At 44.5% G+C, this 13162-nt stretch overlaps 1 protein-coding gene across 1 annotated transcript; it reads right to left on the bottom strand.

Annotated features, from left to right (window-relative positions):
• Window positions 1–216: 216 nt before the first annotated feature.
• LOC132459094 (splicing regulator ARVCF-like) lies at window positions 217–13162 on the bottom strand. Its single transcript, XM_060053470.1, has 9 exons — window positions 13046–13162; window positions 12511–12636; window positions 10169–10319; window positions 9531–9723; window positions 8014–8125; window positions 7376–7463; window positions 5653–5741; window positions 4561–4674; window positions 217–3684 (listed from the first exon to the last, which is right to left on the bottom strand). The coding sequence occupies exons 1-8, from the start codon at window positions 13160–13162 to the stop codon at window positions 4573–4575; spliced, it is 978 nt and encodes a 325-aa protein (XP_059909453.1). The 3' UTR covers window positions 217–3684; window positions 4561–4572.

Below are 13162 nucleotides of genomic sequence, written 5' to 3'. Positions count from 1 at the left end.
TCTTGCCACCAATCATTCAATGGTGACAGTTGCGCACATGCCAATCTTCCATTTGCAAGGAGTGATGAAGGCTTATAACAACCAGTGTTATACTTAAATCACATTTGATGTGTTGAATTTAGTTAAGTGTATCAATGTATAATAAATAATATTAATCACCTAATCTATTGCAGTTTCAATTCCATTCGGGTTGAATATAGTGAACACAAGCAAACACATTTTTGCAGGCATGATTTATTGAAAACACACCAAATGTATACTCTACAAACCAGTATTTATTTTTTCCATTATGTTCAACAAGCGTAAACTTGCCTCAGGATATTAGTAAAATCAACATAATACATTCTGTCACTGTGGCATCGGCTGCTGGCTACCAAAGCATTCACAACTTTTACTTCTCTATGAAACCAAATATCTAGTGTTTTGAAAAGTTTTTAATATATTGTAATAAAAGGCAAAAACTTCACCAACAGTCTAGACTACACAGGTAACAGAGTGAGTGAATGTGTCAATGAGTGAGTGACCGAATGATTGAAATGAGGGCCTTTACTTTAAAGGAGGGAGATGGGGGGGGGGGATGGCAGTGAGTGGAGCGAGAATGTCTTATAAAACACAGTTATCTTTTTATTTATTTTTTATCTACCATGGAAAGAGGATTAAGGCACATGATAGGTACATACAAACACGTCTGCTACCGCGTAGTACAAGTTACTTGTATGACGACCGTCTCTAAACAATGGCGTTTATCTACACAGGAAGGGTCTAGCTAGTTTTGGTCAGCTGTATACGCCTTGGCTTTCGCATTGACAGCACGGTCCCTCCGCCTCCGAGCTCAGTGGTTGTACAGCAGTGGTGTGTACACCCCGCCAGACCACCTCCTGCCGGCTGAGCTGTGGGGTTTGTATGCCTACGAGGCGTGGTTCCTTTGGTTGTGGTGTTGCGCAGTGGAGGGATGCTCGGGATAAGGTCAGCAAAAGGTCAGTCAAACGTTTAGGGGCTCTTGGTTGCGATAGGATGTAGTAATATAGTAATATGTGCGATGAGAGCGCACACACACACTCACACATACACGCACAAAACCCCAAAAAAGCACATAGAAAAGGGATGCTAGGATAGTTTTTTTTTTTCTGCATCACTGAAATGAAAAACATAGATTTTTTTATTCGTATTTATTGATAGCACATCGTACGTCTTTGTAAACACTGTGTAAAATATGCAAGCTTTATAAAATCACATCACAAAAGAAAATTCTGACTCCAATGCAGGCACATGCCATAGCAGACGTATGGGTGGAACTGTCCTGGCCATTTCTCTGTTGTCCCCCCCCCCACCCCGACCCTATGCAGAGTGAGTCACAGCCAGTAGGGATTCTACAGTGGATTACAATGTCACTTTGTAGCACTCTGTCAGACTATTAGCACCGCCACAGGACTTTGCATTGAGTAAGCGTTTGATATTTCACTATGTTACTAGCATCCTGTTCAGTCAAAAACAGACAGATACAAAACAAAACGCAAGTGTGTTAGCTCTGCAATCCTACTTTTCCAACTGCCCACACTAAAACATAGAAAAAATATATTTATATGCGAGTGACCATGGTGTGGTGGTTGGCTTTTTTACAATGTGAAGCAACTCATTTGAGATTGTTTAGTTTAGTCTGGCACATATATACATGTGTCCGTCTTCCCTACACATGAACAAAGTTAAAATCCAACAACACCACCAAACAACAAACAAAAAAAGAAAAGAAAAAACCAAAATGTGGCACTTGGATAGAATATAATATAAACATCTGTACAATTTCCTTCATGCTAGGTTGAAATATATATATATTTATATATATTTTTTTCTATTACGATGCATTAGTGAAATCAAGTGATGGTTTTGTTGGTCGGTAACTTAATCTAAGTGCAGCAGGGGATCCTCTGGAGAAAAGGGGGGTGGGGGGGGGGGCACTGCTGTCTCCCGGCTATTCTATTCCAGCGGTTTCCCTGTCCATCCATCCTCCTATGGTGGCTGAGTGGCGGGGAATACAAACATCTGGGCGTGGAGAACCTGATGGGGACCTGCCAGCTCCACCCTCACCTCATTGCCGTCGAAGGAACAACCACTGTCGATGCGTCGCATCCGTTTTTGTTTGTCGCATTTCAACAATACAAATATATAAATAAGTGAGAAATTGTCATGACGAGACATGAGTTGTTACACGTGAGCTACGGGTAAACAGTTGTTTTTTTTGTTCACAAACACAGAACTTCCTCGACAAATGGATCTGTGATCAATGTACAACGAAGATGGTCTCCGGCGCTTTTTCACTTCATTTTTCCGTTTTCGTTTTTTATCTTCATTACCCCAATATACATTTGTATAAAACCCAACAAAAATATAAATGCTTTATCGTGGCTGTCATTTCAACAGCCAAAGCATCCACACCTGCCTCTCTCCTTCTAGAGCACACTGTCGACTATAAACACCTTTAAATCCTCTGAAATACACTCATGGCGTACTCATTGGCAAAGAGCAACCGCTGGCTGTCAGACTCGAGTGATGAGTTCTCCTCGTCACCCTGGCTCTGCTCACTGTTTGATATGAAGTCATTATTCTTTCCATGAAACGGCTGTAAGCCCTGGCCTATATGCTCTCTTATTTGTATTAATGAAACAGTGAACTGAATAGTTTAGAAGTCTGCAAGAGCAGGCTGGTGTGGATGTGCTACAGTTCTCTAAATCTCTTCCTCTCTAATTTCTCTCTCTCTTCCTTTCTCACTCTGTTAATCTCTCTCTTCCTCTCCCGCTCTGTTTCTCTCTGTTTCTCTCTCTCTCTCTCTCTCTCTCTCTCTCTCTCTCTCTCTCTCTCTCTCTCTCTCCTACTCTCTCTCTCTCTCTCTCTCTCTCTCTCTCTCTCTCCTACTCTCTCTCTCTCTCTCTCTCTCTCTCTCTCTCTCTCTCTCTCTCTCTCTCTCTCTCTCTCTCCTACTCTCTCTCTCTCTCTCTCTCTCTCTCCTACTCTCTCTCTCTCTCTTTCTCTCCCTCTCTCTATCTATCTTCGTCTATCAAGCTCCACTTACCGCCCACATTGCTACCAACCTTCTATGGCCTTCATGGACAAACACAACGGTTTAGGATTTCCAATAATATCATAATCACAATTTCTAAAGGGTAGAGAGGGGGTTTCAAACTAGGATAGGATTTGACGCATTAAATGTCAAAACAACGTTATCTGCTTTTTGATTTATCTAGCAGCTGAAACCTAATTTAAAAATACCTTATTTTCTTGCCCCCATCATGTAGCGGTCCCTAGCCCATTATAGCTTCATGTCCACCTTTTTATGCCAATTTCAATATCCTTCATCTTCGTATTCTTATCGCCTTCATCCATGCCTCACTTCCTCCTCCTCCTCCTCCTTTTCCTCAACGAGAGAGACCGCTGTGGCCGCGGTATTCAGTGGGAATGTTGATATGAAGTTAAAGTAGTAGTAGAAGAAGTTGCCTTTTTCTTTTTTAAATTCATTGATTTTATGTTTTTGTTGACCACGTTTTCAGGAGCGCCTGTGTTTTTTGATTAGTTTTGTCCATTTACAAAGTCTGCTTGCAGAGTTGGTGCCCAGGGTGAGCTCTGTGTGGGATGGCAGTGGTGATGTGAGAGGGCCTCACATTGGGATGGGGTGATGTGGTTCCTCTAAGCCTGGAGAACAGGGTTACAGAACACACCGTCAGAAACATCTTCAGATACAACATATGTTAAGGAGTTTCATTCCAAAATGACAATCCTTTTGGGCTTGAGAAAACGTTTTATGTTGGTTAAAGAATAGTTCAGAATGCATATATATATCAATTTTAAAAGAGGGACTTATATTTTTGGTTAATTCTACTGAACTTATTTTGTATTAGTTTTTATATCTCTAAACCGAAAACTATCACAACACAAACACAACTCTACACAAAACACAGCTCATATGAGACCTAAATGTATCACGTAGAAAATGGAAACTATGATGAGAGAGGAATGACATTTCAGTTCCCTTGTATTTGTGAACAATTTCGAGATGGACCATAATGATTGTCCTTTACTGAAATCATATGGTATACGCATGAAAAACATGGCGCCCAATTTAATTAGATTCAAGGAACATGAAATGACTAATAATGACTATTGATGACCCACGCCGACACCCATGTTGCAGAGCAGAGAGGTGGCTGGGAATGAAGTCCAAATAATGCTCAGGGAAATTTTTTATCAGAAGTGGTCTGAAGTGACGGCAACATGAGTCACGGTGGTTTGGCGATCTTCTCTGGCTGCCCACTGTAGTGTCAGGGAGTGAGCCAGAGTAAACAAACAGACAAACACTGAAAGTGATGGTGATGCTAAGCTACAAGCTAAAGGCGTTAGTGAGGGTGGTTTATTAGGATAAGGGTTTGGGTAAGGGGGAGGGTGATGGGGGTGAGTGAGTTCGGGAGTGGTGGTGAGGGTGAGGGTAAGGGTGAGGGTGAGGGTGAGGGGTCGCAGGTGGAGATGAGGGCGGTGGGTTTGTCTTTGGTGACATCATCTTCTCAGACCTACCATGGCATGCATTTAGACCCAGGAGTCAACAGGCTGGGGCTTAACGTCACAAGCGTCCACCAGACTGATGGCGGGCCTGTTACCCCTAATGTAGTGCTTCCTATTAGTGTCATTCTGTGACCATGGAGAGAAGAGGGGGGGGAGGTTGGGGGGGGGGGGGGAGGAGGGGTTGAATCCAAACCAAACAAACGGCAAAAGAAAAAAAAAAGAGATCAGTGAAAGTTCAATAATACAACACACAATCCCGATAGCGGACTGAGCCGGGGTAGTCAGTGTTAGTTCTGTGCTTTAGGGAGAAAGAAAAGTGGACACGTGATTACAAACAGTAGTTGTGACATGCAAATCAAAAACTGGAAGTAGTTGTTTTTCTTAAACAAGCCAAGGAAGTTGCATTCAGGGGGTGGGTGCAGTGAATAGATCCGGACCTGACAAAAACACCCTGCACAATAGCTCCTCCACTGGTCTCCTGTATCAGTAGAAGGAAAACGAGAGCGTTTGAGACCCACTGCCGTGACTACAGCTAAACAGGCTGCGGTCTGGCCTTGGCAGATAAGTCCCTTCCCTCGAGCGTGCCGCGTTTCCTGTTTGGCCGCTTGACTGACGGACAGCCGCTCAATAATGAAGCAACATATTTTCCCGGGGAGGCTAGGTCTCCTCCGGTCGCCTTTATTGTAATCAGCCTCTGAATAATTGGCCTGCCGAGCGCTAAAGGCAAACTTGGCACACGAGTATCTGGTGGCTCCTTGTCTGCTGAGGTGGTGGGAGACTGACAACTTTCAGCCTCTTTTAAGATGTGCTGAAGAGCTTTCTAATGAGGGCCGCCGTGGACAAAGAGCAGCACTTCTGGTGACATCAAGTGTGTGTGGGGGGGGGGGGCTGATGGGAGAGGGACTGAAGGACGGACGAGAACACATTTTAACAAGCCGTTTCATTACAGATCCCCTATCTCCCAGACGGCTGCCACTGCTTCATCGCGTATGCTTGGTGTGTGTGTGTGTGTGTGTGTGTGTGTGTGTGTGTGTGTGTGTGTGTGTGTGTGTGTGTGTGTGTGTGTGTGTGTGTGTGTGTGTGTGTGTGTGTGTGTGTGTGTACCTTTAAGGGCTCATGCTCTGTTGGGTCCTCAGGGTCCACAGCCTTGTACTTGCACTCCTTCTCCCTATGGTCGATGGTGGTGTATCCATCTAACAACACAGAGAATCACCACAACCATTATTATAACCTCCAGCTGAGACACAGCTCCCCTGGCCCCCCAGCCCCCCCCCCCCCCCCCCCCCCAGGGCCCCATATGCCCCTGGCCACGCTCCAACACCAACCTCAGCATGAGTGATTTAACCCGCCCGGTGGTGACAGTCTGACCGATGGCTTTAGGGCATTAAGAACTTAATTTACAGAGGGGGATTTACAGAGACTTCACAATTACATTACATACATTTGTATGTTTTTAATGCATACATATTTTAACTAGCCATTCCTTTATTAGGCATACTTATGGGTGTTTATGCCTTTCTGGACAGGCCAGTGAAGATAGTCAAGTTTATGGGATAAAAGAGAGACAGCCTGAGACAACAATCAGAATCGAACTCGGGGCATTACAAGACATACTGCTTACGTGGTTAGGGCTCTCGCAGGTTGATCCACCGGGCCGCCCCCAATTAGTTTTTTAAGCGACTTTTAAATGTCTCCATCCACGTAGTAACAAATCCACCCGCAAGCCCACCCGCCCTCAACAAGGCTGTACAGACGACTAAAGGGCCCTGTAGTTCTGGATCGGCTGATTGGGACAATGAGCACGCTACCATGGAGGAACAGCCAGGGAGTAATGAGTGGAATGAGCTGAGCCAAACCCTGGGTTCCCATGTCTCCTGGTTGCTGCCGTGTGATCTGGCAGGGTTGGTCTGAGGTGACCTGCCGTTAACAGAGTTGTCTAACAAGGCTAGGCCAGGTCCTCTGTTTTAGCATACCAGCCAATCCTGACAGTAAGATAGTCAGGAAGGTAGTCAGTACAGGAGCACATCACGCACGGTCATACTTGTTGTGGATGTCATGTGTGCAAATGTAGTGGCATGTACTTTTCAGGGATTGATCAAGTGTAATGTACCACTGTAGGGAGATGGAAACTAAGCATCCTAACATTTTATAGGTCAAGGGGTAGCATAGTGCTTTAGTATTACCAAAACGGTTGTAAAATCAAGTTCATTTGAGTCGCTGGGCTCACTCAACACATCATGTTAACAAAGTTTTGAAAACCAAGCATCAAAGCATCATTCACTTCTGATATATGTTGCATTATGCATGTGATTTTATTGTGTGCTAACTACTAGACAACAGCACACATCTCTTTGATCCCGCTGTTCAGATTCCATTAACAGCTAAAAACTTTATGAATATCCTGTCAAGAGGAAAAAGGGGTCACACACAAATACAAACAAATACTCATGCATGCTAGCACTCACTCACAGAACATTTATTTGTAGCCAAACTTTGACAGCCATTTGGAGTAGCTGGCTCAGTTACATTTTTTATTCTCCAAAATGTCTACCATCTGGTTATCCAACTAGACAAAACAGACAAACACAGACACAGACACAGACACAGACACAGACACACACACACACACACACACACACACACACACACACACACACAGACACAGACACACACACACACACACACACACACACACACACACACACACACACACACACACACACACACAGACAGAGACACACTAAGAGGCCTGGATGCCAGGGATCGGGATAGGGATAGGTTAAGGCCAAGGTTAGGTCTGAGGCAGAGCTAAAGTGGGCACACTGACCTTGATTCTTCTCCATCAGGGGCAGGGTGGTGTCATCATAGCCAGGCTTGCCGTTTTTGGCTGATTTAGGGGTTGCTGCAACTGTAGGCTGGAAGGGCGGACAGAGAAAGTAGGACAGCCTTGAGTTTCAAAACGGTTACGTCATTGCCGCTGGGGTCATTTTCTTTGTAGTTGTGGAGTTTCCAAATTGGCACATGGAAACACAAGCATGAAGCAGTTACTCTGTTATATTAGAAATTAACAAACGCAAGGGTTACTCCCAGACAGAAATACAATAACCTGGGTGTAATATGAGCTGTGTAGTTTGAACCAAGGCACATGTGAACGAATCAAAGTCCTCTGGGTCTGTAAATTCACATATTTTATTTTTAGCAGAGGCTTAAAGTGAGGCTGACCACATTCAAAGCATAAAATCAATACTGGAGCAACTACAAACATCTTTACTTATTAATGAGTGCTATTTAGTTTTTAATTATTACAACCTGCAAAATATTTCTTGCCTTTTTATGCCTTTTATTTTGATACGGTGGGAAGCAGGGTAGGCCTAAGGGTCAAGGGAATATGCTATACATTAGCTAGCAGGTTAGCAACGGCTACGCCATGGGGGAAGGGGCGGGGCTTAGACCCTTTTGGCCTACCTGGAAGTGGCTCTTGTTCCAGCCGTCCTTGGTCAGGGCGTTCCTGAGGTCCTTGTAGCCCCACACCGTCTGCAGGACATGGGAAGCCGCCTTGGTTTCACGTGACGATTGGCTGAAGGAGGAGGAAGAAGTAAAACAGAATAACCCCGTTGAAAAAGAGGTGTGAACGAAGAAGGAAATGTAGCAACTAAGTGGGCGTCAGACGTTGTTAAGTCAGCGTTGGTACCGCTCGCTCCTGCGCAATCAACTGATTTATTCACATTGAGTCTCCCAAAGGGGCTCCAGGGTCGGGCTTTTAATTCAGAGCCAGGCCCGTGCACGTAGGAGTCAGCAGCGCGCACGTTTCCTTTGATTATCTCGCTGAGAGCCACTGCTATTAATTACATAGGCGGGGGGGGGGGGGGGGGGTGGATACTTCAAAGAAAGCCAATCTCAGGGGGAGTGAGTGTGTGAAAACACAGCCATTTGGCCCAGAGTGAAGTTTGTGTGTGTGTGTGTGTGTGTGTGTGTGTTGTGTAATCGGCATGGCGACAGACAACTGTATGATCAATACTTGGCAAAATTAGTAGAAAAGAATGAACTTTCAAAGTCTTTTGGATCTTTTGATCTTGGGATTTTTGAGAAAGTGCACAAGACGGCCCATTTAGAAATGATATGTAACCTCCTGAGAAACGTCAAGTTCAAGTACCAATTTATTGTGCCATATTTTTTTATGCTCCGGTTGTCGGGCAGTGTTCGCGCTTAAACGACCTGACAAAACTGAAACATCGAATGGCTTCAGAGGTAGAGGTATTTATATTACCAAGGATCTGTAGATGTAAAAATGTTTCACTAATCTATCATGTGCTGGGATATCTCAGCAGGGTGTGGGTCTATAAAGGGGAGCAGCAAGCTATCAGAGGGCATTAGGGATGCAGTGGCGCGTCCTCCCTGAATGCTAATAGGAGTACTAATTATGCTAGGCGCATGCAGGAGCACATAATTACATGTATGAGCTAGTGTGAGCCCATGGGAGACTAATTTAACATGAACATGAATGCTAATGTATATATTCCAAGTACTCCATATGTTTCAGGTGATGAAGACAACAATGGTATGCAAAAAATAAACATTCAGGAAGAAATGAGCCATGAAGGATTGTGAAAACATTGCATACCTGTTCGCTGTTCAGTTTGGGATGTTTTTTTTAGGGTAATCAGACCCAGATAAACAAATTAACATACCTTGGCTATTTTACATTGCTACCTAATACAAATAGATGATTTTGTACAGATTCAGAGACACTTAAAGATCTTAGAGGCATCTCCGAATTCACCAATTAGTCAATTAGCAGGTGATTTTTTCATCCAAACTCCCTTGTAGTGAATTAATAGACACATGTCATTCAGAAGCAGGTACAGCCTAGTTACCTTGCTCAAGGATACCGTCACTGTGTTGGGTTTGAGTCCCAACAACCCTGACCACTAGACATCCGCTACCATGGCTATCATCGTCACAAACATCCTCGCTTACGGCACCTGGTTCTGTTGATGGCCACCAGCTTCTCGACGGCCTGTGCCTGGATGAGCGAGCGGGCGTTCTCCGAGCTGTCCGTCACAATCTCGTGGATGGTGTTGAGGATGGCCACCACCGTGTCCTCCTCCAGGTTCTTGGCGGGCCGCTGCTGGCCGCTGGGCAGGTTGCTCACCAGGTCGCGCATTGCGTAGCTGCCTGTGGACGAAACACGTCGGCACCGGGGTGCCATGGGACGTGAGACAACGCATCACCTTACCCCAGGACAATAATGACCCATTCTACCCTCCGGTGGGAACACGTTTTTCTTTTTGCCTTTACCATCCAAAAACCTCTTATAGGAGTTTAGAATCTCTATTGGTTGAATTTGGTGTAAAATATTGAGTTAGGTGGATAATAGGACACTCTAGGTACGAGCTAATATGGATGTGGATTTACAATTTAGAAGAAGGTGGGTAGAAAGAGGAAACGTGCACGTCGATAAATTAAACCTGTCATGCAACAATAAGTTCAGGGAAATGTCTCTGTAGAGGACGTTTCATTGTGGCTGCAGTCATACAACAACACGAGTCATTATCAGAACAAGTTGAGGCCATGGCTGTCAGTATAATACTCCATTATCATCATCCTGGGGGCATCCCACCGATTAGGTCCTTGTTACGGCGGTCGATGGATAGGTTCCTCAGGGCGATGGCCACCGCACGGACCACCTTGTCCGAGTCGGACCGCAGCAGTTCCACCAGGATGGGCAGACCCTTCTCCTTCCGAACCGTTGCCCGGATGTAGTTGGACCACTGGAGAGACACGGGGAACAGGAGGGGGGGGGGGGGTGGGAGGGGGGATTCCACTTGGTTTACTTTTCAACAATATCAACCCCAACAGCTTCCTTTCCTAGATGTATGTGTGGCTGGGCATCAGCTGAGCAACCTGGCCAACAATGACCAACCTGGTTTGGCAGTGGAATTCATTCAAAACATTTGTATTAAATTAAGAAATGTTTGGTAAATGTTTCTGTCAGTGATCACATTTCCTTGGCCACTAGCAAAAAAGCTTTGACCACATTTTATTTTATCAATGGATGCTAAATGTTGATATTTCAATCAGTTGATAATATTTTACATGGTACAAAGAAGAAGGAAAAAACAGAAACCATACTCCTATGTAGACTATGTGCGAAGCATATAGCTCTCAATATGTCAAGCTTAGACGGATAACAGGCACACATAACATCCCCCCACACACACAAACACACACACACACACACACACACACAAACACACACACACACACACACACACACACACACACACACACACACACAGACCACTGGCAGTGAGCACAGTACTACGGCAAGCAGTGGGGGATTGATAAGAATAAAGGATTTCATAGAACAACTCTTTTTTTTCTATGAAATCTAACAAAAGGAGTCCAACAAAAAAGGGGGCTGATAAAAGAAACCACAGGTTACTTTTATATTTCAGCTACTTTTATGTGTCAGAATATTCTAAATGAAATATAAAATATTGTTAAATATTACGATCCAAAGGTTACTTTTGGACAGAGACCAAAGGCCGTCCACTAGGGGCAGTAGTAACCCTAGAAAGAAACGGATGATCAATTATCTGGTCAGGAGCAGGTGAGGACTGAGGAAGAATTAGCAGGAGGATATTAAATGATGGCCAAATAATGGGCATCTGCCTTATTATGGAATGATATTATGCTGTACCACTGCATTGCACATGTCATTAGCTCTAGTGCTTTGGCGCGAGTTCTGCTTGCGGTTTATTGATGGAAAAATATTTTGAATATTCTGAAACTGGCAACCTTAGCCAAGAAATACTGCTGATGAATTATTAAAAATACCAAGCGTTCAGTGGGCGAGCATGACAGGAGGTGAAGAGTTAAGAAATCAAGATGTCTTGCTGGCTCATAAATACTCGAAAAAGGCAACTGTTCAAAATGTAGATGCTTTTGCTAAATCATGTTTCAATTGCGACTGAGCTCCTACTGAGTTTCCATTTCTACTAAGTAGTACCAAAGTGGCACATTCAAAGCTGGAATAAACAAAAAAGCACAATAATTGAGATGAAGTGTAGACACCGTGGATTCAATTACATAATCGATAATTATTGCGCATTATTATTTTCAACACACATTTATTGTTTTCTTGTGCTGACAAGATTATTTTACCTATAGAGAGAGGCGAATAACAAATGAAACATAAAAGTTCTATTGATGTTCTGAGACACATTACAACAAATCAACAGGCGTGTTGCCCTTGGATCGGTCAGATGGTGGTCTGTGCAAAGAGTACAACTTTTGTCGCCTCAAATAGTTGATCAAGGGCAGGATAGTGTTGGGGTTAGGGCGTATGACTCCCAGCTTCTGGGTTCAAACCCCAATAGGTAGGTATTACTGACCAAGTAACCTTAACCAAGTCTAAACAAAAAATTACTTATAGTAAAAAAAAAAAATTGGACAGTTCACTATTTCATTACTCCACTCTGATTGCTTCAAACGGCACAATAGGAGACATTGGATTTAAAAAACCAACCAATATACAAAACAAATGCTTCAAGGTAACTCTGAAATAGGGAAAATTAAAATGTGGGCAGACTTGTAACTGAATATTACTTTGGAAAGGGAGCCATTTCAGAACTTGTTTTATAGTAAATATCAATGATACATGGCAGTTATGTAATCATATTCACCTTTAGCAAATGTATACTGTTGGCTTCCTGAGGGCAGTTATGCCTTCAGGGAAAAATGCATGCGCTTGGAGTTGTTTTTGACGCCGTATAAGTATCTCTCAATTGGAAAGTCTCTCTCTCTCCCCCCTTCCCTCTATATATACATCTTTATATCGCTCCCCTGCTCTCTCCCTGTATACCTCTCTGCCACAACTCAAGGTCCACACGGATGCAGTATAAGTAGCTCCCATCCCATATTTTCCCCATCATTGGGTGTTTGTCTCCATGGACTCACGGTCCACTGTCGGCGCTGAGGTTCTGCAGGGCGCCGCCGGCCGCCTCCAGGGTGTTGTAGTTCTGGCTCTCCGTCAGCAGAGACAGGTACAGACGCACCACCTCGGCTGGTACAGCAGCTCAAAGCCTAGTCGTGCGCACACACGCAAACACGCACACACACACACACACACACACACACGCACGGACGCACACACGCACACACACACACACACACACGCACGCACACAAAAAACACAAACACAAACACAAAACACGTTAGACTCCCAGGGGAGACAGACATGCCAATTACTGTGAGGGAATCTATGGCTCTCTACCGGGGTTCAGCAGCAGACCCCTCAGACTGTGTGTGTAGTGGTAGACACAGGAAACAGGAAGTTCCAGTGTGAGCACAATCTATTCTTGTATTAGTCATAGAACATCGTCGGTTGATCAACAGACACGTCGAGGAAGTTATTGATTGGATGAAGCTGTGTGTACATTCGGAGAATCCCGTACGCCCGGTGTATTGCCGACGTCCAATCACAAGCGCAGACGCATGACGCGGGATTAATTGTGGTATCCGATGCGGCGCAGCCTGCGGGGGCCTGGGGGCGGGTGGGGGACGGGACGGAGCGAGAGGAAGAGCTGGAACAAATCACGGCGCTCTCCAT

This window comes from Gadus macrocephalus, chromosome 6 (assembly GCF_031168955.1).
Source record: "Gadus macrocephalus chromosome 6, ASM3116895v1".
In the NCBI taxonomy this organism is placed as follows: Eukaryota; Metazoa; Chordata; class Actinopteri; order Gadiformes; family Gadidae; genus Gadus; species Gadus macrocephalus.
Note: the sequence above shows the minus strand (reverse complement) of the source record. Positions and strands in the feature narration are given on the sequence as shown.

Excerpts from the sequence above, each read along its gene's own strand:
- LOC132459094 (XM_060053470.1), bottom strand. The coding sequence starts at position 13,162 with ATGGAGAGCGCCGTGATTTGTTCCAGCTCTTCCTCTCGCTCCGTCCCG. Across the intron at positions 8,126-9,530 it reads GTGGCCATCAACAGAACCAG|CCAATCGTCACGTGAAACCA; the intron begins GTGCCGTAAGCG and ends CTCCTCCTTCAG. Across the intron at positions 4,675-5,652 it reads CAGAGCATGAGCCCTTAAAG|AATGACACTAATAGGAAGCA; the intron begins GTACACACACAC and ends CCATGGTCACAG.